Source organism: Anguilla anguilla, chromosome 7, assembly GCF_013347855.1.
Source record: "Anguilla anguilla isolate fAngAng1 chromosome 7, fAngAng1.pri, whole genome shotgun sequence".
NCBI classification, from domain to species: Eukaryota; Metazoa; Chordata; class Actinopteri; order Anguilliformes; family Anguillidae; genus Anguilla; species Anguilla anguilla.
Window position 1 is genome coordinate 45,854,531 of NC_049207.1, and position 24,460 is coordinate 45,878,990.

The 24,460-nt window shown below is 43.2% G+C and overlaps 2 protein-coding genes across 11 annotated transcripts in view; one reads left to right on the top strand and one right to left on the bottom strand.

Annotated features, from left to right (window-relative positions):
- Window positions 1-24,460, top strand: part of LOC118232272 (lipopolysaccharide-responsive and beige-like anchor protein) — a 208,635-nt gene that overhangs the window by 122,273 nt on the left and 61,902 nt on the right. For all 10 annotated transcript variants that reach the window (XM_035427121.1, XM_035427123.1, XM_035427122.1 and 7 more), the window contains 2 exons: window positions 2,575-2,718; window positions 4,797-4,933. In XM_035427121.1, the coding sequence (XP_035283012.1) occupies window positions 2,575-2,718; window positions 4,797-4,933 (281 nt within the window). The remainder of the gene's footprint in view (window positions 1-2,574; window positions 2,719-4,796; window positions 4,934-24,460) is intronic.
- On the bottom strand, window positions 7,166-8,973 carry LOC118232275 (protein mab-21-like 2). The gene has a single exon (XM_035427136.1). It carries the CDS (start codon window positions 8,584-8,586, stop codon window positions 7,507-7,509), a length of 1,080 nt encoding a protein of 359 aa, XP_035283027.1. The 5' UTR covers window positions 8,587-8,973; the 3' UTR covers window positions 7,166-7,506.

Consider the following 24,460-nt stretch of genomic DNA (forward strand, 5'->3'; position numbering starts at 1 on the left):
GTTTCCTATGATGTTTGGTCTCGGAGTGACAGTGTTGCTTTTAGTCAGAGCAAATACTTTGCCGCAGCAAGTCTTTGAGTGCATACCTTAGCAAGATGATGCTAAAGTGTGTCACTTTTCACCAAGTCTTAATCTAGAGGAATTATGCAGTATGGAGTGTGCAAATCTGCATTGTCTCTATCTCAAAAGCGAATGTTGTGTGTGTTTGTGTTTGTGTGTGTTAAATTATTATGTGCTGTCTTCCATTTAAAGTAGAGATGTGTTGAGAAACAACTGTGGAAAAAAACACCACACTCAGTGCTGTGAGAAATGTTTACCAGATGAAGTCTGCCATTAGCATAGGTCAGGGATCATGAGAAGGAAGTTTTCAATGAAAGTGGACAGCAATTCTTTTCTTTCTTTCCAGAGTTCATTTTAATTATGTGCATTTTCCGTGTTGCGGCCTTTTCTTTCCCCCTACGGCTCTTTTTGGTCTGTGCCATATGTGCCCTCCCTGTGTCAGCTCCAGTCTGTCAGCTTTCACTTCCCTGTGGGTAACCTGTGCCGGGTAAACCCAGTTCCTGGACAAGTGTACGCAATAAGCCAAACTTAGCCGGACATTATCCTCATTTACATATTGAGGATTTCAATTTTAATTTTATAGGGGTTATGTTGCAATCATGATCATACATAATTTAATTACAGGTTTGATAATTTCAGATTGAATTTGCAGATGTTTAAGGCAAGAACTTCTTAAACATGCACACACACACACACACACACACACACACACACAGAGCACATACATAGAACACTTTTTTCTGCCAAATCCCCGTCCACTTACTGTGTGAAAGTAAAGCATGTGGTGTGTATTAGGAAGCTGGTAGTAATTTCACCGCTGGTAACTAAAAATCCTCCAGGGAGACTTAATTACAGGAAGACCATTCTAAATATCAGTAAGCTGCATATTTTCCATGACAAAAGATTTTTTTTCAGCTCCATTTTGAGGGACTTTGTGAGAGAATTTAAAAGACCAACAGATGCAATTGTACCTTTTACTTTTTGGAGAAATTCAGCTCCACAAGTAAATGGGTAAATAGGTAAATGGGTGAATGAACTGTGTATTATGTGCATTTTTTACCTGACGCTGGGTGCGTTCACACTCTCTCTCTCTTTCACTCTCACTTTTTCTCTGTCACACACACATACACACACTTGCACACGCCCAAACACACACACACTCGTGCACACACACACTCTTTATATTTCAGTGAAGTACTGCTTGTACACGGACAGTGGATTTATTTTCAGACCGGCCTAGCACATAACCTTCCCCGCCACCGGGGAATGCAGCCTTCGATAAATGTTTGCAGATTAGCGTTTTCTTTAAATAATCCACTCGGAACCTCAAGTCATGTACGGCAGAAATAAGAAAATGTAACGAGCAGGGAGCTGGCCTTGCTGTGTTGTGATTTGTTTGGCACATGTTACCGAGTATTGGTTTGGCTCAAAGTATAGTATTTATTTTAGATTTGTTTTGATGTCTTAAAGTAACACAGACAACTTGTGTCCCTTCCTGGTCAGATGGAAAATATCAAATGCCAGAAATGAGATTTTACAGATGATAAATTTGTTCTGCATCAGAGTAGGTATGCCATTTTGATAATCCCCTTCCTCGTTCTATGGCATATAATCGATATGGAATTATTTCATGAAAAATAAAGTGGTATTTATAACCTTTCTTGAGAATGGCTAGGCTTGCCGTTATTCAGTTTTCTGGCTCGTGCTAATTACATTTATCTGGAATTAGAATTAAAATGGCAGACATAACCTTTGGAGGTGTGACTGACCAATAGCTGTAAAATCACTTCAGGTTTTCACTTTCATAATGTGTGCATTTGGAGAAAACCGCCACATTGGAGATGGGGAGTAATTCGACTTGGAAATAAAATGCTTTATTTTTATTCCGGTATCCGGGTGCATGTATTGTAGGCCTAGCCTTCTATTACATGTTGTTAGCGGGATGTGTTTCGGTCAGTATAAAAAGCAGCCTTTAATTTCTTGGAATTTTGTTTCGTTTGTGTCGTTATTGAATGTGAATTCGTTTTGAATAATGTTAAAACTGGTTATAATCTTCTTAATTGTTCACATCACTTAGCACTGCCTGCACTTTCTTTCTCTTGTCTGTGGAAGAAGCCTACAGACTCAGATACATGTTGCCTGGATACTTCTTTTGCCCCAAAGATATATTGGGGAAAATAGGAATGAAAATAAACTTTTTTGACGAACTTGACGAATTTTCTAAAATTACCGAAAAATATCACTGTGCCTATTTTTTGCAGACTAAAAACAATTAATGCTACTCCATTTATCTTAAAATAATGTTTACACGGGTTGCTTAATTCTTGATATAATTCATCAAATTAGGTTGTGCATAAGTTGTCGATTTGTTTTATTTTTTTAAAGTTTGCGATTTTAATTTAATTTTCCTCTGAACATTAGCCTACGAGGGAAGACAAAGGTGCAATGGAGGTGTGAAATTAAAAACGAATCGCATGAATTATTTGAATTACATTCATACATATTTACTTGCAGCCCCAGAGGAAGATGTCCTCAAAGGCAAACAGTCAATCAGGAGTCATGCTTTGGGAAATCAAAACTCGGAGAGCGAGTTATCATTGGATGGAGATGACGATACTTTGTCGTCGTTGGAGGATAAAGAACTGGAAAACCTAACGGGTAAGGCCTGATTTTCTCTATATGATTGTGCTGTGTGCTATGTTGAAACGGGATGAAACGTTCTAAACAGTCCTTTCTCGCTTTATCGCAGGATAGTTTCACATGTCCTCCTCGAGGCAGCTAGGGTGGAATAATGTAACATGTCTGTGAATTTACAGTGGTTAAGTTTAATAAATCACTTGTTTCATATCTCATTTTGAATGTTTGCCGAATGTATAGTTAAAAAAAAACTTTGAATGTCATTTTAATTTGATTTATGAAATAATATGTTGCAGTAAGCCCTTGGAGTTTACATGAATATTTGTATTGCCAATGTCTCTCCTGTGATTTTTATTAGCCGTCTCTCTGGCAAGAACACAGACTATGAACATTTGTTTCTGTGTGCCATAGAGGCGTGTAGCGGACGGTTAATATCCCCCCCCCCCCCCCCCCAACCTGCAATATTGGGGTTAGCAGAACAGGATTACTGTTTGGTCTCCATTTTTAATCGCGTTGTTAATATTAGGTCATGACAAAAAATATGCAAATGCAGAAATTTGGTTATTGAGTGATAAATATCATTTGAAATCTGAATCTTATACAAGTCTTACAAATTACGATACATTTGTGAAATGTGCAAGCAGGGTGATAATTTATTTTAATTGTATAAAAAATGTATTTAGGGTTAATATAAATAATACAGCCTTCGTTACATTTGTGAAATATGCAACTACTTTTTATTAGCCTACAAGAAAAGACTAAATTCAGTGCCAATGAGTACATGTTTGGCTATCCAAAAGCCTACGGTGGGATACCTTTAAATTATTGGATCAGCGAGTTAACTGATCACTTTCTCAAATGCACGTATTGTATTTAGCTTAGTCGTCATAGTTCAGCATTCATACCTATTTTTGTAATTTATCTACATCGGTTCGCCAATGCCAGTGACGTACAATTACTATCTGTGTATAATGGAGGAGCCCCGATAATGTAGGCTAATTCCTAAAGCCGCCTATGACGACAATGGGATTAAAGGGTAATCTTGAATGATACAGTGCCATGGCTCGGAAGTGAAGTGGAAATTATCACCCTCAACGCCCCACCTCCGTGCTGTCCGCTCCGAAAAGAACGTCTGCGAGTGATTGGAAAACAATGTTATTTTTTACCTCAGGATTACATGCTAATGCACAGAGGGCAATGGGACACGGCAAATGAATATAGCTGCTTAATATCATCCATTTATGCCACCGTGTTTGGGGAAATCAAATCTGCTGCTTACCTACGTGATACCATCTGCCAATGCAATGTTCTGCGCGTTTTTGGCTGAGGACAAAGCCTGCCGCGACTCCCGGGAGAGCGCGACTCATTGTCATCCTGGCATGCATTAAGATGGATGAGAGATTAAACGCCACACTCGCATCAATGGGAATGACAATTCATTTGATTTCCACGCGACCTGCTCATTGATTACGTGCATAAACAGTTCAATCAGTCTGATCTAATATAAACTGAGATAAAAGTTAGCGTAAATGACATTTTAAAAAGAAAAAATTGATACCGCTGTTGTTTATTTAGTGGAATGCACAAATGAATAGATTTGTATGTACTACTAGGCAACTACTACTACTTAGTAGTAGTAATAATAATAATAATAATAATAATGCTACTTTATAGTAGGCTACTAATCGTTTGATGTATGTCCTGACGATTCATATATTTAAAAGGTGTATACTTTTGGAAATTGGTGGGCATATAAATAAGTCTTTTGGAATAGTTTAGTGTTTTTGCACACTGTGATGTCCCTGCTACATCTTTGGACCAGAATGCTGTAGTAATCCATTAATATAGCCTACTGGGCAAACCACCACGCTGTGCTTGTTTTGTAGATTATGTTGCATTGTTTTAGCCTACAGTAAATTGATCACAATAAATTGTGTCGCGCTCCTATATCGCCTAATTTTGGGACTTTCTTATATGTAGCCGTTTCCATAATTTATTTCTGGATTTATTTTGAGCGTGTAGCGATAATGTTCCCTTTTTGCTCTTGACCACGTAACGGTAATATTTCTATTTGACTGGTTCTCCCCGCTATCTCTTAGGGCCAGTGAACCTTAGTACTGGGGCCCAGCTGGTCGCGCCCGCGGTCGTGATAAAAGGGACGCTGTCCATCACAGCTTCCGAGCTCTACTTCGAGGTGGATGAAGAGGAACCTAGCTTTAAGAAAATCGATCCAAAGGTAAGAGGTTGTTTAAACTCATTGATCCAAATAGCTTGCCACTTCACCTCCTAAGACGGTAACTTTGCGCAAATGAAAATGAAATGAAAAAGCTTGCATTAGCCTATTGGTTGACTAGGAGTACCCCTAATCGATCGCCACCTTGTGCTATCAAGCTATCAAATTTTATTAAGAAATAATTGATAAGAATCTTATAAAATAGCGGCCATAATAGTTTCATAATTATTTTAAGCAGCTACCCATACAGTGCCCCCCTCCCCCCGCGCGCACACGTACACACAACCAACCTACCCACATCATCTTGACCGAAGCACATATTCACCTTTCCATAAAGTAAATTAATGATTAAACAGAAAGCATTACAGATTCGCATATGTTTAATGTTTGTGTCTGTATTGCTGCGAATTATTTTATTATTTTTTTAACGAAACAGGTAGGCCAATCAAAAAATACGAACGGAAAAGCTGTGGCTAGGCGTGGTTTGTAACTGTCACCGGGCAAATCCAGAGCTAAACCAAAGAGGAAAAAAGAAGGAAAGAAACAACGTTCTATTTATAACTAGTAATGCCAGTAAAATTAATCACTTATTGCAAATAGTAAAAGTGATGCCCTTGTAAATACGCTACATTTTAAATCTCACGTGATTCCAAAATAGGTACTCGTTAAACATTTTGCAGCCTCTTACCGTGTAATGTCGTTTTACCATTCTGATATTTATAAATCAAAATAAGTATTTCTTTATAAGCCATATGCTTTTACAAATAACTAGTGTTGGTATTTTATTAATATTATAAAGCCTCTAAATTGGCTATATTTCTGCATGCTATTAGTGTCACAGCATATAGTAGGCTACTGTGGCGAACATATCTAATACAGATTATCACGTCCAGAGTATCAGTATGTAGACTTCGTTAAACCGCAGTGAACCATAAGAAGAACTGAATGAATGATTAGGCTTCTTCTCATTGATTCTTCATCTGTTTATAGGTTTAAGTGAGTTTACTTGCCTTGGGATTCATGCAAATAGCAATTTTAATGTTTCTATACCATTCTATTTCAGAAAACAATAATAATAACAACAACAACCGTATTAGGCCTGGTAGTTATAGTAGTATCAGCAGTAAAATTAGTAGTAACCTACGTCGAGGCCTTGTGGAGATGTAATCAAAATAAATTCATGAAATCTTTAACGTGTCATATTAAACATGGCCATGATCGTTTTTTTCACTTAATATTTACACGGAGATCACAGTCTTTCTGGAATACACACACACACTGGAGGGGAAAAATAATAACTTCAGTCTTCAATTCAACTGAAATATGCCAAGAACCACGATCTACTTATTTGGTACAAAATGGCACCTACATGTATTCCAAATTACGCAAAGTGCGCAAACTTTGTTATTAATTACTACAATTAGATTAGGTCTGCATTTGTAGCTCCTAAAGCTAATTTTTGTATGGGTAAGATAACAGTAATTGTTATTTAGTGGTGTAGCCTACATACAACACAGTCTCTTTTTACAAGCAGTGTGGATAAATAAATGTTATGTTCAGTTATTTATTGAGTATTCATATTGAAGTACACATTGGATGTAATTTTGCGCTTGAATAACACAACTTTAAGGGCCACACGTATCCTGATCTCGTACCCAGGCATGTGCACTTCCATTCTTTGAACCTGGTTTTGTTTATGAAAGCTGCTCTCTAGTTTCTGCGGCCTAGGTGAAGATGGTTCTTTAAATACAATCGACGGCGCTGTGAAGTAGCAGCTTTAAAAAAAAAAAAAAATCTGTATTCATTTTGAAAACCATTACTAGTAACACAGCCAGAGTCTGCAAATAATATTGTGCTGACGATAGTAAAAATATAGCTGAAATACAAGTTTGGTTTAAAATAACATAAAAGGGATAATACAGACGCGTGTATTTCATTTATTTAATCGTAATTTTATTTTGCTGTTGCCTATATTTTAAGGCGGTTGACTTTTTCATTTGGAGGAAATTCATTTTTAAATAGTTTTTACCTTTCAGTTAACGTGAACCTGGAAGCTTTCTAAAACTGAAAGTTTTGAGTCTAAAAATCTAAATAGTCTCCTGTGCGTTGTCACAACATACATTTTCAATTGACAATCATTGAACTTGTCCAATTGGATTTCTCTTAAATTCAAGTTATACATTTACGCGAATATTTCAATACGCCAATCAGGCCTGGTAAACAGTAAAGACAACGTTGAATTTGTATGCATTTTATTACATTTAAATCGTAGGGCACATAATCAAAAATTGAACTTGGCACTTTACATCGTATTTGTTTTTGCAGCAATGATTTTGTGCGCATTTAAATAAAAGTTTCTTCACTTTGTGAAAACATTCAAAACAAGAAAAAATACATGTATTTGAAAATGTACCTTAATATTTCTTCTTGCAATTTCCCGTTTACTTCTTGGTTTTTTTAAAGACTTCTTCACATTACTCGGAGAGAGAAAAAAATCACCATTTTCCACTTAAAGTGAAGTGATCTCCAACGTTCGCTCATATTCTAATAACAATAGGTTACTCGCTCAAATTGATCTACAATTTGTCCAAACTTTTCGCATTCGTTAGAATTTCTCTCGCCAGTCTCCACGTCTGTTTTGCCGCCGCTTCCAAGGCGGAATGAGGTTTGCCCTGAAACAGGTCCAAGTTTGGTAAGAAGTAATGGGGGCATCTCCTGCACTGCAAACACGAGATAAGCTGGAGAAGAATTCCATTCAGTCGGTCACCCAGACAGGACTCGTCCCAGTCAGTCTCCCTCGGGTGTTTCTCGCACTCGTACAGAAGCAATGTTTTCATGTGGTAGTTGTCTAGAGGCTGGCCCGGAAGCTCTAGGTGTCGATCGCGCAGAGTCTTCAGGACGGAAAGACATTTCTTTCTGCAGCCCGCCATCAGCAGTCTGTTTTCAGCTTCGCTGAACTGCAAGACCCAGGCGTCACTTTCCGCTGAGCTCTGTTTCCCGGTTAACGAATAGCACTCTTTAGAAAGGAGATTGAAGCCCTCAGCTTTGACTTCTGCTACCCGATTAGGACCGGGCCAGGGAATGTGGGGCATGGGCCACTGCGCCGCGCTTCTAGGCCAGATGCCTGTGCATTTGAAAGCTGGCGTTATCTTCACCACGTACCTCTCCCGAATCCTGAGTTTCACCTCGCTGGTGTCCGCTATCATCTTAACCACGTCACGGTAACTACATTTGTCCACGGCTTGCGCCACCAGAGTCTGAAACCTCGATCTGATCTTTCGAGCGGAGAGGTAGCCGGAGGCCGTGATAAATTCGACCCACAGGGACATGCTCCTCTTGCGTCCGTCACTCAGCTTCAACACAGCACACCCCGGCAAAGATCCGTCATCCACAAAATTGAAAACGCCCATCTGGTTCAGGTAAAGCACCACCTCGAATTCGTTGGGGGAGATCACCTCCATCCCCTCATAGCGCGCCTCAATCTCACTTAAGGAGCTGATGAAACGGGGCTCCTGGACTTCAACCTCCTTCAGGACGTCCGACACCACCTTACACACTTCCCTGATAGTCTTGGCGATGGCCGCTTTGCGAGTTTGACATCTCTCGTTGTAGTATTTGTTGAGCTGGTAAACAAGCTTTGCTTGCGCAGCTATCATGTTTGGGCAAATGTCCGGGTTGTACACCGGGGTCTCGCAGTACACTGACGGATCCAATGCTCACGGTAAAGCCAGAGGCAAGCGCTACAGAGTCATGAAAAAAACAACCTTTGCGGAAATAGCGGATGGACTTAAGCTGCTTACAGAAATCGATGCGAGTGCAATAAAATACCAAGTATCAATCAGGACGGCTCCGTTAAACCGTAAAAGCGAAAGTCAGCTCTTCACTGTTTTTGTATCTCTTAAAACCTATATTTGAAAAAAGATAAAAAGCTGGTCGTTGTATCTCATCTCAGTAGATCTGTGCCTTACTGTACAGCGTCTTGTCTGCTATGTTGTACAGACTCAACCGGGAGAGCAGGAGTTGTTTAGTTATGAATGGTTCCCGAGCCTGAGTGAAGGGGGTGGTACTTCTCCTCCTGCAATCACAGACAAAGCTGTCAGGCCGAACAGCCAATCAAATCTGCGCTCGATAACCACGTTGGACAGATCAGACACTTCTCAGGAACATCACTGTGCAAATCCTTGGTTTGAGCAGGTTCGAGGTCCATAATTGCGACTTTGAACGAGAGTCCACTTACCATTTAACTCATTCAACATTTTAATGTTTAAAATAGTCTGTGTAATGTGTTCAGTATAAATAAGACTCAAATAATGAGTCTTATTTATACTTATTTATTATTTTGGAAACCCATGCAAATTAATGCGAAGTGCAAAATCAAAACTTCTGATATATTGGTGCCAAAACAATTATTTTCAAGCAGTATCTAATTACCGTTAATTTCATTATAGGGCGCTTTGAAATCTGAAATATTTAACCAGCTAAGAACATTGTTTCACGTAGGCAATTTTGCAAAATCTTTTGTAATACCTCAATTGCAATTTTCGATTTGTAATCATAAATGCATATGCTTTTTTTCCTTCTCGACCAAATGAACTTTTGCCTGTTAAAATTAATTGAAGTATTTTTTTTACAGAAAGGAAATAATATTTTTCGCAACTAAACCGGATTTTGTAAGGAGTTCTTGCATTTTGTCCTGTGGTGTGACATTGCTATACATGACTTATCATCGACCTATATTCACGAATGCTTGAAAAATGTAAACAGTCATTTTGACAATTTAGTCCTGATGTGCTGCTGAATTTTGGCGTTTGTTCACTTTGCAGTCCAAACGTCCTCTTTCCGTTTTCAGTTTCTGAAAATTGACAGGCTGCGTGTACATGATGTCCGCTTGTCCACGATGTCAGCATGTGAAATAAAGCGATCTAATGTCTATCTAATATTGGCCCGTGGAGAATACGCAAAGTAGCCTATTTCAGCCTACTTAAATATGGTTAAACAATTACTCCCACAGGCACGCATTTGCACGCATCAATTCACATACTTGCCCGCATAGAAATAATATTAAATCCCTTTAGCTAATGGCCTATTGTTTTATAAAAAATGTAATAGTAGCTACGTTTTTAATACATTAAGAGAGGGCAATTGCACCTTGTTGCTCCACCTTGACACGGCGCGGAAAGCACAAGGTCGGGTTAGCTATGTTTATTTTTGGTTGAAAATACTACAATTTAAAGCAGCTAATACTTTGCTCCTTTGTTGTATCCCAGTAATTACTGATATTATACTGTGACATCTGAGATGATGATGATAATAATAATTAAAGCAGTAATAATAATAATAATAATAATAATAATAGTATAATCATAACGTCTTCGCTCATTTTCATTTAAGAAAATTGTCCGGGCTGCGCAATTCAATATGTTTTAGTTGACCGAGTTGATTTCCAGATTAATTAACATATTCGTATTTATGCAAATGAGAGAATCGCTATAGAATGGCACCGCGGCTTTGTGTTGACTTTAGAACCCATTGCCAAAGTATGCACTGGCAAACGGAAAATATCAATTAATGTCGTTACCAAGCCATACCAAGTCAAATATGTATTCCACCTTCCCGCTGTTTGTCTTACCCGGTTTTCTTTGGCCGAATAGTGTTGCTTGGCGATCAAGTTAGATGGTCGTTTTTCAGAAGTAAAGTAGGGCTTGTTTGCCTGTCATTACAAATTTGTATTTCTTGGAGAACTACTGTCAATTCGAAATATATTTTTATACAAGGTGTCACCAAATTATTGTAATGAACTGTGCTGATACATTACCTTTACAGTGTTATAGCCTAGCGCATAGCGAACTGAATCGCTTATTTTAATTTTGAAGGCATGTACGTTGAATATTCCGTATTGCACGCTAATGTGTATATGAAGGAAATCGACTTTTTTGTTTCTTTTAGCAAATTTTACGTTGAGAGTAAATTAAATGCTAAACGGATTAGGAAATGAACCTAAAATACACAAGATCACGAAGGCTTTAATTAAATGGAAATATTTCTATGAAAAGGTGTTTGAATTGTGAACCAGTTATGGAGATTTGCCACAAAAACCTGAGCCATTACTTTTCGGAGGTATTTATTTTGGCATTAAAACTTTTTAAAATCAGATGCATGGATTGCACATTGTTTGGCATAGTGAGCAGGATTACAAATGCACACACACACCCAGACACACACACAGTTCTGTTTGCTCCAGGTGTTTACAGAACAGAATAAGATTCAGTACTTGAATAAATTTGTCTGAGTTTTTCATGCCCAGAGCGCGTTGCGTCCGAAGTGCCGTTTCTCTTAACGGTGGATCTTGTTTAAAGTTTCCCCGCGGGGGTGGTGGTGTGATCCACATTGCACCTGAACCTGAATGAAACTGAAACGGCATTGCTTATTTTGCATGTTTGGCCCTTCTGGTCTTTAACTTTCGCAATGTAGCACTAGAAAAATTGAAGGGAGAGGGGGAGGGAGCGAGAGAAAGACGTGTTCTTCTATAGGAGTAGGCTTACAGTATGGGAAAATGCCTAATGCCCATTGCTTGTCATTTCCATACATTTTTTCAGTGGTGATGAATCTCAAACTGCTGCAGGGTAACACAGAGAAACGATTTAGCAGCGTGAGCTCTTGCAGAGCTCCTTATGCAGCTGAGCATGGCGGCTCTAATGAGAGAAATATTGGAGGGGTCCTTTTCATTTATTTATTTTTTATTTTTTGAAGAATCTTTTTTTTGTATAATTTTGGCTAGTGTTACAGCATGCAGTCTGTTTTGTCATGTTTATGTCTATGAAGAAATAATAAATTACAAATGACCCTCGAACACAGTCTTTGGAGGAAAACAAAGGGACCAACAAAAGTCTAAAATATGAAATGCGATAGCGGCTTGAATGAGGAGTAACCTTCCCTGTGTCGGAATATATGGTTTCTGCTATTCGAGTAATCAGAGGACCCTTTCCACCATCTAGTGACTAAAAACAAAACCAAGAGAGAGCACACTACAGGATGCAGCCTACGCACACGCACACACACACACACACACACACACTTAAACACAGACGCACACACGCACACATGCACATGCACACACACACGCACATGCACATGCACACACACACGCACACATCCAGTCTTATTTTATCATTTCATCTCTTCTCTTAACTGCTGTGAACAACCATTTCTGTTCAGAGCCTGACAGTAGCACTTTGGTGCTGTTAAGCTCCATGCATGTGCGTGTTCAGGTGGGTGAGTGCATGCGTGTGTGTGCACGCGCGTGCGCGAGCTTGTGTGTAATAATGCCATACATCACACTTGACAGTTGCAGCAGTGGCTCCCCAGTTGCTCAACTGCAGACAGCTAACAAGCTCAAAAACAGAGGAGCATCAGGTAGCCTATAGCTGAGACGGACAGAGTGCCCTTACAATTCCCTCTGATTTGACAGTATTTTTGATCTCTCTTATATGTCTAGTGATATTAAATAGATGTAAATGTATTGCATATTCTCAGCGAGATCAATTAGGAAGTTTTGCAAGGCTTGTTCATATTAGTGTAGTCCGTTCAGTTCATTTAACATTAAAGTGCTTTCTCAAGATGGTTTGGTTTTGTAGTTGCAGACATCCAGAAATTAACTACTTTGATGTGAAAATTAAATGCACAACTGCAAAAGTGATGCAAAAAAAAAACTGAGCATTATATTATGGATTCCAGAATTCAGAGATACCACAGCTTTGCTTGATTTGATTCATCAACCCCTAGATGTAACTGACAATCCATAGAATATTATTCACAGAGAAAGATTAACTTTGTGAGTTTACATTGCATATGCTGATTTGGAAGACGAGGAAGCTACTCTTAAAGGAAATGTGCTCTCCTGTATGTGGAATATGTGTGAGTACTCTAGAGCCTAGTCTCTTTGCTGCTACGCTAGCTACTGAACATTCCTGTAGTATCCACTTCTCTGTTTAACACCGAAGCTGGAAAAGAGAATCACCTACCGTTGGCTATATGCAAAAGCAAGATTGGTAATTAAAATTTTAAAAACTCTTAAGATTAAGCATTCTTTTCTTATGAATCATTTGATGAAACCCAGTAACTGTTTATGGTGCTCAATTTTTATTTAGCCTTCTTTCACTCCCAAGTTACTTTTTTGTACTTTTTTACTGTGTCTATCTTCTGTAGAAAGCGCAAGAGCGAAGAGATTAATGGCCACTAAAAGCTGTTCTAAATGTCCAAATATAATGTAAAATAAACACTCCAATGCTGTATTTCTTCATTCAGTCTCTTCTGTTTCTCAGCTATCCTCTAACGGCTATTCAGTGCATGACGTCTTATGGCCACACTGGTACGTGGAGTTTTTAAAGGTGCAGCACACCTTAACTCATGAGTAATGCAATAAATGAAGGGGGCGCTCATTAAAGAAGGGCGTGGCCTGCAGGCTCCTTACTGTAGAGAGGACCTGTGCTTTTTGGAGAATTAAGAAGGCTGACATCTTGTATCATTATTTCTTTTTCCACTAAAATGACATAGCTGTCGCTCACGACGGTACAATGCCCTCATCAGTTTGTGATTGATCATGTCAGTTGCAGCCTGTCATACTGTGCACAGTGAATTTGATACAGGTTTCCATGGTGCTTTCTAAATGGCCCCGTAAGCAGAGGTGGAATATAAGACCGTAGTTTCAGGAGATTTAATTGCTTGAGATTTGTGTATTTTCCTTTGTAAAACAAAATCCTTTCCATCGAGGGACAGGCTGCGAAAGACATTAGAATCGACAGATTTGGACATTAAAGTGCACCGCTGGTGATAGATGTGTACATTAAATCTGAGACGTTAAAACTCTCAAACCGTAGGATTTTCCTTTTCCCTGAAAGGACTCAGACTTCATCTGCCGTGTTGTCATTTCCTGTCGGGAAAGGAGCGGTCCCTGTAACCCAGCATTGCCTCGGCGTGGGTTGGGCTTTCGGCTCTGATCTCCGATGCGCCGCACGGTCGGGATGGCTTTGTGTAAATATCGTTACGCACAGCTCTGAGACGAGCCAGTGCTGGAGACCTCGTTCTGTGAGACGGGTCTTAATGGCGCATGCGTGAGCAGTAACTTAACTTAGTACATTTCTGCAGCCTTGTCTGCTCTTTGTTAATGTACGCGTTTAATGGTTCTCGAACGGAATGCATGGGCTCATTCATCAGATGGGAATAGTTAGTCATAATACGGCTTTAATAGATCTTACGCTATAAAATAACCCCGCAGACTCTGTGAGCGCTCTTCTCAGGTCAGCTCTGTGTCTGAATCGGTCATTTTGCGTCTGAGAAGCTTTTACAGGCTTTCACTTTGTCAAATGAGATCGCCTTAAGTCAGATCACCTCGGGTTCTGTTCTCTACTTAGAAACCTCCTATTCAAGTGGTACTCTAGGTTCAGTGTGCTTTCATTCGCCTTAGTGCATCCCAGCCAGCCTGGCATGAGGGTACTGCTGCAGGGCTTCTGTTTGTACGGGGTCGGGGCTGCCCTGTTGCATTAGTTTCTTCTGTCTGTGTAGGGCTGGGTTGCCCTGTCGCATTAGTTTCTTCTGTCTGTGTAGGGCTGGGTTGCCCTGTCGCATTAGTTTCTTCTGTCTGTGTAGGGCTGGGTTGCCCTGTCGCATTAGTTTCTTCTGTTTGTGTAGGGCTGGGTTGCCCTGCGCATTAGTTTCTTCTGTCTGTGTAGGGCTGGGTTGCCCTATTGCATTAGTTTATTCTGTCTGTGTAGGGCTGGGGTGCCCTGTCTCATTAGTTTCTTCTGTCTGTGTAGGGCTGGGTTGCCCTATTGCATTAGTTTATTCTGTCTGTGTAGGGCTGGGGTGCCCTGTCGCATTAGTTTCTTCTGTCTGTGTAGGGCTGGGTTGCCCTATTGCATTAGTTTATTCTGTCTGTGTAGGGCTGGGGTGCCCTGTCGCATTAGTTTCCTTTGCTGTGCTACTCGGTCTACTTTCAGATACTCTCCTTCTGAGGGGAGAATGCAGTGGAGTAAGGCATTATTCATCGCTGAAATGCCTCTTGCGAGCGCTGTTTGCAGATGCCCTTTAATAAATCTGGTGCTCAAAAAAAGAAGGAGAACGGGAACATTTTAAAGCTCAACACAAAACAGATCTGCTCTCAGGTAGATACGGATCAGAAATGTAAACCTAGGGAAACTCTTTGGTTGGATGCATTGAGCAAAGAATGTCACCATTTTACCTTCCAGCAAAGTGCAGATTTCAGCTGCAGATACATGTCAATTTATCCAGGGAAAAAAAAAAACGCAATTTACGTCGAGCCTGCCAGTCCGGCTGTACGTTAAACGATAACTAATCTTAGGCTCTTTCGAAAACGGCAGCGAAGAAACGAGCTGCAGGTATACCGCTGCGGATCTTTAAAAAGAAGATCTTTGCGAGCCCCCGAAGGCCGGCTGGTTGGCTCTGGCTGGGCTTCTCCACTCCATTCCGTTTCATTAATCAAAACGTTCTGCATTATCTGCGGATCCTAAAGAGCTTCTTTTAGTATTGAATAGGAGTCAGAGTGGCTTGGGGTGGAAGGGGGGGGTCGGGGGGGGGGGGGGGGCTTCGCAGTGAGCTGGCTTTGATCTGCGTCTGTGGGAGTCCCTCTCGGCGATCCGGCAGACGGGGCTGGACAGTGTCCATGTCCGATAAACCCACCCCCCCCTCCCCCGGCAGACCGCCCCGGCCCCGCCCAGCTCCTCAGGGAGACTCTGGCAAAAGGCCTTTAAAAGCTGCTATTTATTATCACCTTGCTGGCCATCCCCCCCCCACCCCCCCACCCCAGTCTGCGTTTGGATTTCTTTCGAGGGGGATTTGTCATGCTCCCAGCGAACAGCCAGAACTTGTTTTTACAGAGAAACTAAAGACCAAGGGAACGTATAGCATCATACAGTGGTTCTGCACTTCTCTGTGTCGAAGGCTCAGCGCATTATGAAAAATCATTACTACTACTATTACAATTAATACTACTACTACTACTATTACTACGACTATTACGACTGTTACTACTACTACTAGTACCACTACTACTACTGATAATTGCAATGATAATTACATTAAGTGGGATTGTTATTACTGTTCATTATTTTGGTACTTTATTTGCAAGAACGCCTTATTATTATTATTAATAATAATAATAATAATAATAATAATAAAAATAATAATAAGAAGAAGAATATAATTTTTTAATTGATATTTATTATTTTGATACTTTTTGTATTTGATGCCCCTATCCAGGATATCCTGTCCTGACTATCTATTTAAACAGCTGACTGTTTAAAACATTGAAATGCACGCGCAGAATTACTTCACGCAAGAATATCTCTTTTCCCTTGTTTTCTGACACGCTGGCACTTAACGATGAGTTCATTAGTGCAGAGCTGGCTCGCACCGCTGCAGTCAGTAAGTCTGAGAAATTAAAGGTCGCAATTTGGGATTGGGAGTCGGACAGACGCAGGCCCGCGCGACACGTCCGAATCCCCGCCGACTGTCTCCGCTCCCGTGGACAAGGATGACAAAATAAGGATCTGTTTTCATTACGGGGGATTTTCCCTGTTTTAGGGAATTACAGGGAGTCTGGGCTCTGATTCATGACCCCTGTGATTGATGCTCGCTAATTGGCTTTCCTTGCGCTACTGTGCGCCAGCTGAGGATGGGTGACAGTTTGCCGCTCGAAGCTGAAGGAACAGCGCATTAGAAAGGAAATAATTAGCCCGCTGTACAGCTCTCACCTGTCCGTCATGGTGCGGGTAATGGATGTGTTTCCAATTTTTATTTTATTTTATTTTTTGATATTACATTTTTTATGCATCCCCTGGATTTAATACTCGCCCAACTGCTGCTTTCCCTCTAAACAGTGTCTGAAATGACAGTTGTTACTTTGTAATGATTTCTGCAAACAGCTTTGAATTTACCAACACTAGCAGCCTGGAACATGAATAATTAACAATACATTAATTGTCTGTTATTTTGAGCAAGGATCCTGCCTGTCCTCCAGGAAACATACTGATATATTTTTTTGTTTAATTATTTTTTTTGTAAGCCACCATGTTCTAAATATCTATCTTCAGAGTTCACCAGTTTGTCATCATTTTGGATAATCACAAATTCTTATAATAAATAATATGATAATAAGAATAATATAATAAATTCTTTGCCTTTTGAAAATTCCAGTCCACCTAATGCATTCAACGTTTTCAGTCATAATTGGACTGTTTAAACCATAGTAAATTAATATTTACCGTTAATCTAAAAGCCTGTATGTTGCGAGTTATTCATTATTGTGTCTAAGGAAGGCCGTTGGATTGGAAACACAGCCGCTGAGCCTGGCGGCTCGGAGCGCGGAGCCAAACTCCTTTTCATCTCCAGCGTTTCGTTTGAAACACGGCGAGGGACGGACGCAGTCTGAGCGCGCTCAGTCTGGAGGCCCGGGACTGCCACAGTTTTATTGGAGCGTTTCGCTGATTTACGGGACCCGCTTTCAAGTTAGCGGCGAGGGGGGGCGGGGGGGACGGGGGGGGCGCACGCCATCACTCGCAACTTTCATCAGGGGTGGGGGGGAGGGGGGTGGAACTGGAGACGTTTTCTTAAAAAATACGCGTCCTCTTCGACGTGACCCCCCCCCACCTCCACCCCACCTGCACTCCGCCACCTCTGACTCCGGAGGAGCCCAGCTGCTCTCGCAGTGGGCGGCACCCCCCACCCCACAGCCCCCCCCCCCCCCCCTCCCGGACTGGGCCAATGGCCCTAATTGCCTGGCAGGCCCTCTTGCATCTGCTCGGCAGACGCGGTGATGTCATGCGGCAGATGCGCGCGTCCCTTTACTCCGCCGCGGCCGTCGCTCCGGGGCTTCCCGTCCGTTTGTCAGCCTCCGCACTACATGTGGAGTCACGTTTCCCGTTCGCAGCGCGAGGGATTGTGGGCCGGGACTGGGAGGGCCTCGAAGACGATCGGCTCGCTCGATTGGACTGAAACTATTGGCCGGGGGGGGAGATGTGCCGGCCGTGCCGAGTTAGCGAATGCTAATCCCAAAGTAGCGGACGGGATTTAGGAGCCGTTTGAACAGTGGAACATTTGAATTTTGATGAATTTCCAACTCCGTGCCGGCCGCTCGCGAATACGCCGCGTGTAATGTCCTCTGACGCTTAAAAAAAAAACGTCTCGGAAACGTCTTGAGGGTAAAACTCGAGGAGAAAGTACTTTCCCAGAGAACTTTTAAAAATTTGTGTCGTTGTTAAATGAGCGCATGCATTTCCTCACACGTTTTCTCTTTTCTGCAATGGATCACTTCCCCGTCGTTTCCATTTTGGTGGTTCACTACGCGGGGCGTAAGAGCCCGGATGACGGGCCGGGGCGGGCTCTGCGTGTTCCAGGGCTTTGCCCCCGGCTGATAACGCCCTCGTCGGGGTGAAAAGGGAGAGGCGTGACGTGACAGTTACGGCTCTCTGTTCTGTGTAAGCTGTCAGCGCGCGGCGCAGAGAGCCCGCGGCGTTCGCTAGCCGGCCCGCCCGGCTGGATGCGTGTAACGGTCGGGGGTACGTTCTGTTCCGAGTTCTGCGCGTACGGGTGAGACAGAGCGCCTCTCTGGTGGGCGTGGAGGATGAAGGAGTGTGTGTGTGTGTTTTTGTGTGTGTGTGCGTGCGTGTGTTTGGTGGGGGCGGGATTGTGGAATACTGAAGCCATCAGGCTCATTCTGCCAGCCCTGCCCACCAGGGCCAGCCTCCGCCTCCATACCTGATGGTAAGGGAGGGTGCAGTTGAGTCCTGAGTCCTGAGTCCTGAGTCCTGAGTCCTGAGTCCTGAGTCCTGAGTCCTGAGTCCTGAGTCCTGAGCCCTGAGCCCTGAGCCCTGAGCCCTGAGCCCTGAGCCCTGAGCCCTGAGTCCTGAGCCCTGAGTACTGAGCCCTGAGCCCTGTGTGCTCCTTTATATTTCCTACCTGTGGCCTGGCTAATGAACGGAGGACAGCCGCACCTTCCTCCCCGCCTCCTCTCTGCCCCCTCCCCCCTCCCCCCACCCGCTCGCCCCCGCCCTGCTCATCACGGGGCAGAAACCGCAGCGCAGCCGCAGCACCTGGAGGAAATTAAACTGTACGGAGCTAAACGGCGGACTGATTCATTATCATTAGTGCCGTCAAAGAGCATTCTCCATGTTGGCTTTCACTTCAGATTTATTTGAGAAACGGGATCGAACCTAATACCCTAGCTTTTTTCTCCCCCTCTCTTTTCATTTTCGGGAAATCCCTCAAGCGGACGATGAGCAACGTTTCCTGTTCTGGTCACGACACAGGAGAAGTTTCCAGAACTTTTTCCTCGCTTCCCCCCCACTTCCTCCCAAGGACGAGATCTTACTTGACAGTTCAAAATCGGCGAACGTGAATTATCGGCAAGAAGGGCGGAGTGAACGCTGGAGTTCTCCCAAAGTTACTTTCTGCCTCGCTTTCCTCGTCCGTGTTTGCGATGTTACGCAGAGTGCGGCTGTGCGGTGCAGCGGCGACTCGGGGCCCCCGCTGCAACACGGCTTCCGTTTCATGAGTTCCCGCCAAACAGCCGAAAACCTGCTGGGCGCTGAGCTCCTCCATCTCCCTTATCTGGCCCCGGCTGACCACATCAATAACGGTGATTTATTCACTCGCGGCCGTCGCAGTCTCGCGCACGCGCCGCGCCGCGAACGAGGCCTCTGATCCCGCGGCCCGGCCCGATAAGCCCCTTTTTAAAACCGCGATTCGATAACGGAGTTCAGTCGGTAAAGAGCGTCCGCGTTATCGGCTCAACTCTGCTCCTTCATAAGGGGAGGAAGGAGCCCGTCGCGTCTCTGCCTTCGAGTTTAACATACCGCGCGTTTCCTAGCGCGCGCAGAATCCCCGTCTGAGGACGAGGGAAGGGGAAGAGTACCGAGCAGCGATGCCGCTGTTTGTCAGTGGACGCCCTTGGGGCTGGAGGGAGGCGTATTACAGCGTTTCATCCTCTGCTACGCGGAGCCTTTTTTTCGTTCCTTTGTGCCCCCCTCCCTTCTCTTCCGCTGCCTCGGCAGACCCGGGTCCCGGACGAGCACGATTTTTCAGCTGCGGATATGCTAATGAGGAGGAGGGGCTACGGGCGGAGGAATCGCGTAGGTGAAATCTTCCCGAATGAAAAGAGTAATCGGTTCCAATAAACCAGGGGGTGAGAGATGATAGGTCTCCCTCCATCCAGGAGTCAGAACTCTGCTTAATTGCTTGCACCGGGCTCACCAGCGCCCCCTCCTGGCCGACGGAGAGGCGCGGGACGTAGAATGTGTGCGAAGGAGTGTGCGCGAGGAGCGGCCCCCCGTCGCACGGCGTCCGGAGGCCTGACTCCGCCGGCTGATGAACACATCCCGAGCTCGACGTCCCCCTGATTGATTCTTCTGTCCGTTGTTCCCGCCGGTCGCGGGCTGGCTCTCGGCTAAAAGGCGAGGCCGAGGGCTGATTCATGTGGCCGTCGTAACGCTCAAGGTTGACCGCCGTCCTCCGTCTTCCCGTTGCTGGACAGGGTCTCTCAGTCCCCTGGTTGTCGTATCGGGACACAGTTGCCAAGCCGTATGGCTAATCTTTTGATGAAAACGCCATTTTGGCTCTTTTTCGTTTTTTAAACGGAATGATGTTTCCTCTCGTTTGGACGTTTTCTTTTGTGTAGGCTTCAGAACCCTGCTGTGCTCTCCTCATTGATGCATAAACACGTTAAAGTAAAATGCATCTTGACAAGCTCAGTTTATATCAGTTTTTGCATTTTAGCTTATAAATGAATCACAAACAACGTGTAGATATGTATATTAAGTGGGAATTTGTGTTACTGATTGTAAACTGCTGATTGTAAGTTGTTTAATATTTTGCTTATCTCCCTGAGGAAATTTTGTCTGGCGTAATTTAATTTGAGCTGTAGTCATTCTTTCAGCTTTGATATGATTTGACAATATGTTTATTTTTAACAAACCAAAGCAAAACCAGTGCGCTCTGGTGTAGTCTCAGCCGGTGCTTGTAAAAAAAAAAAAAAAAAAATTTTTTTAATTTAAAAAAAAATAAATCCAGTTTCACTTTGGTTGCCCCGGGAACTGAAATGCTGAATACAGACAGGCGATATCTAGGGAACACACAGCATTGTGACTCAGTCAGTGTGCGCACTTGAGTTTTTTTGTTTGGTTTCTTGCGTTCTGTGAACCCGGCGTTCGCCGAGAACATTACCTGCTTAAGGACATGTGGAGAGAGCCGAGGTCTTCGGCTGGGGTCGCCTTAAATTCCCCCCCAGATCCCTGCGGATTCTCTCTCCGGAAGCGCCCTCTCTCCCGGCCTCTCCTCCCGGCCTGTGCTCCCGCAGCCCCGCGAGCCGGAGAGAGGGGTATTTTTCATACGCCCCCGCTTCCAATCCAATTAGGGCCAGAATAATAGCGGGATTAGGGGAAAACGCACCTCTCCGCGGTCCCTCAACACCCCACCCCACCCCCCCCCAAAAAAAAAAAAGCAGTGGGCGGATGGCGAGATGGAATTTTCTGGAAAAGCGGAGAGAGAGAATGAAAGAGATAATAGCGGCTAATCCGAAATCGTCTGATGTGTGCCGCAGGTTTAGAAGGAGGTGGAAACAATGCCTCAGAGTCGCGCCCTGGTTCTGTCCGTCTCTAAAATCCTCTCTGCTCCTCTCGCTTCAGGCCTGGGTGAGACGACTCCGGTCGGCCGGCTTGTACAGTGTGGCGGACAACTGTCTCTTGGATCACTTCCTGCATTCGAAAGTTTAGAAAAAAGGAAACTTTCATTTGATTGGTTGTACAAGTATAACTATGAACTTGTAGAACCAATCAAATGAAAGTTTCCTTTTTTTCTTACCTTTTGATTAAAATCAAGTTAAATCTCACTGATAGCGCATACTCAATTTTCCTTTAATGTGTAACTCTGTATTATTCATAGACATAATGACACATTTATGCTGTGGACCCGATGGAGCAGGATGGGATCGGGTTTAAAATATTCATCAGAGGCCGGGGGAGATGCAGGAGGGCGGCCCGGAGTCGACCGGTTCTGCTTACGTCCGACAAATTTCACGCTCGCCCTCTGTCCCCTCCCGTCTTCTACCTTTCCCCTGCTGTTCATCTCATCCCCCCATCACTGCCCTTTTATCAGTTCAGAGGTTAAAGCCCCCCCCAGTATAAACTCACATGTTCACAAAGCCCCCCCCCCCCATATAAACTCACATGCTCACACTGAATAAGGGCTTATACCTCTGAAGCCTGTGATCTCTTTGAAATGAGTTGCATTTTGTTTAAAAAAGAAAAAGAAAAGAAAAGTCAAACCTTCACACATTGAACTTTCTATTGTGTCAAAAGCACCCTACAATGCCTGCTGAAACCACCCTTAATCTTCTGTAGCTTGTGGAACAGTCATCCAGTGTTACTCTGCCTGATCGGCATCTGATTAGGTCTCTCCTAAGCCCACGCCACTGCTTACACTGGGCTAAATGTTTAATGAGTCGACACATTTAAGTCGTCACTCCTCCCCTGCAATTAAGCCCAAGAGCGCAGTGGAAGTTTCTGGAAGTCTGCACAGTGCTTTTGTCCCTGCTCAGAAGGCTAAGCTCCTGGCATGGTGTTCAGAGAAAGTGAAAAGACTAACCTGTTTGCAGACAGAGTGGCTTTAGTCCTTATAAGGTGATATTCAGACCGTGCACTCATCAAAGCCATTGTGAAGGGGAAGTCTTGGTTTAGTGAGTACAACCTGAAACAAATTTAAAAAAAATAATATTCAAAATATTTAGTTCCAGTTGAACTGCAGTTGATATGATGCTACAGCTGAAGTTAACATTAAGTCACAGCATAGCTGGCAAATGGATATTTCTTTATTTATCCTAGTCACCAATTACACTTAATGTTTTCTATTGAAATTTTTAATTTATTGAGCATATTGTCAGTTTTTAATGCTGCTTTTTGTTTAACTTCATAAAATGTGATCATTAGAAAACAATGACAGCCGTCATGAGTGTGTATCTTTGTGCAATGTTAACGTTCTTGTGTCGCTATAAAGAAGCAGTGTTAAAATTCACCCTAGATTTTCTGTTCATTTTAGCTACCAAGCTAACGCATTGCTAATGCCGATGTGTCTTTTCTCCAATCTCCCGATTCTAACGCTACCGCGCCCGATACTGCAGAATACTCAACACACCGCTCCTGAATTCTTTTCTCCTCGGTTGATGGCACAGCCAGCTCAGTAATTAAAGCAGTTTATCAGAGTGCATCGCTTCCGGTACTTCCCCCCCCCCCTCGAATGCACAGAGACGCAGAGCAGTGGAGCGTCTTGGTGTTCCCGTACCATCCTGTGCAGCTAACAGATTCCTCTTAATTGTGATCAGGGGGCCGGTGTCACTGCGGTCAGGGTCCGATGGGCTGCAGCGGAGCAGGGCCGCTGCTTTCATTAGGCCCTGCTGATTTGGTCTGAACCCTCATTAATCTGATGAACTCATTCGTTGATGGGGGATGACACGTTGGGGGAGCGAGGAGCCAGGGGAGGTTGAGGCACAGCTTTGTGTGAACTTGTAGCGAGTCTCAGTCTTTAAAGTGCATTTTTACACTTATATAAGCCCTTTCTATTTATCAATTTGTTAAGATAGGTTTTTATGAAATCTTGTTGTTTTATGATGTAGTTGATGCCATGTTCCAGTGAAGGAATATGTTGCTATGATTATGTGAAACACGTATTCCCAAAACTTTTGACAATTTACTTTAAATCATTGTAAATGTCTTGGGGGGGAAAAAGAATATATTCAGGGGTGTTTTAATTCCCTTAAGCAGTTGTCCAGTATTCTGGAACTTGTGCCTACCTTAATCCTATAGTGAATGAAACAGTTCTCCGACTATGTATATTTAAGGACTTAAATCAAGTGTTGTGAATGACCAAATCTAACAGTCTGCTTTTCTTACAAGTTAAATACCTTGATTATGTCAAGTGTGAGCAGAACCACCTGCAAGTCTGGAGATATTTGTAAAGTGCGCACACACTGACTAGCTGGAGGAGAGGTGTTATATTGAGACTGAGTGTTGGATTAGGGTCTGTATAGTTCTGCTGAGGGAACGCTGTGTTTATTTTGTGTTTTTTTTCCCCATGAATTCTCTGAATATTCTGAACATTGTGATAGCCTCTCTCTCCGCTTGATGTTGATTGATCGCCCCATTTGCTTACGCTCGTTAATTCCGTCACCTTATCTTTTACGCCAATTCAGCTGTCCGAAATGTAATAATAAACCCTTCATCCGTTATCGTCGAGCCCGTCGGGGGCTGTGGAGAGGGTTAATAACAGGATACAAATTGAACTTCACTCGCCTAATTTTCCTTCGGTGGCAGAACGCATATTAAACCAGACCTCTTCAGACGAGGGGTTTTTTTTTTTTAAGGCATCATTTACTCTCGCTGCAGTGACATGTCAAGTGAAGCGTTTCGTCTGCGTCCTGCGTCCTGCGTAAATGGGGGCTTTTGTCTCTCGAGCCGAGAGATGTTTCCT

Bases quoted from the DNA above. Each gene is read 5' to 3' on its own strand.
- LOC118232275 (XM_035427136.1), bottom strand. From the start codon at position 8,586: ATGATAGCTGCGCAAGCAAAGCTTGTTTACCAGCTCAACAAATACTAC.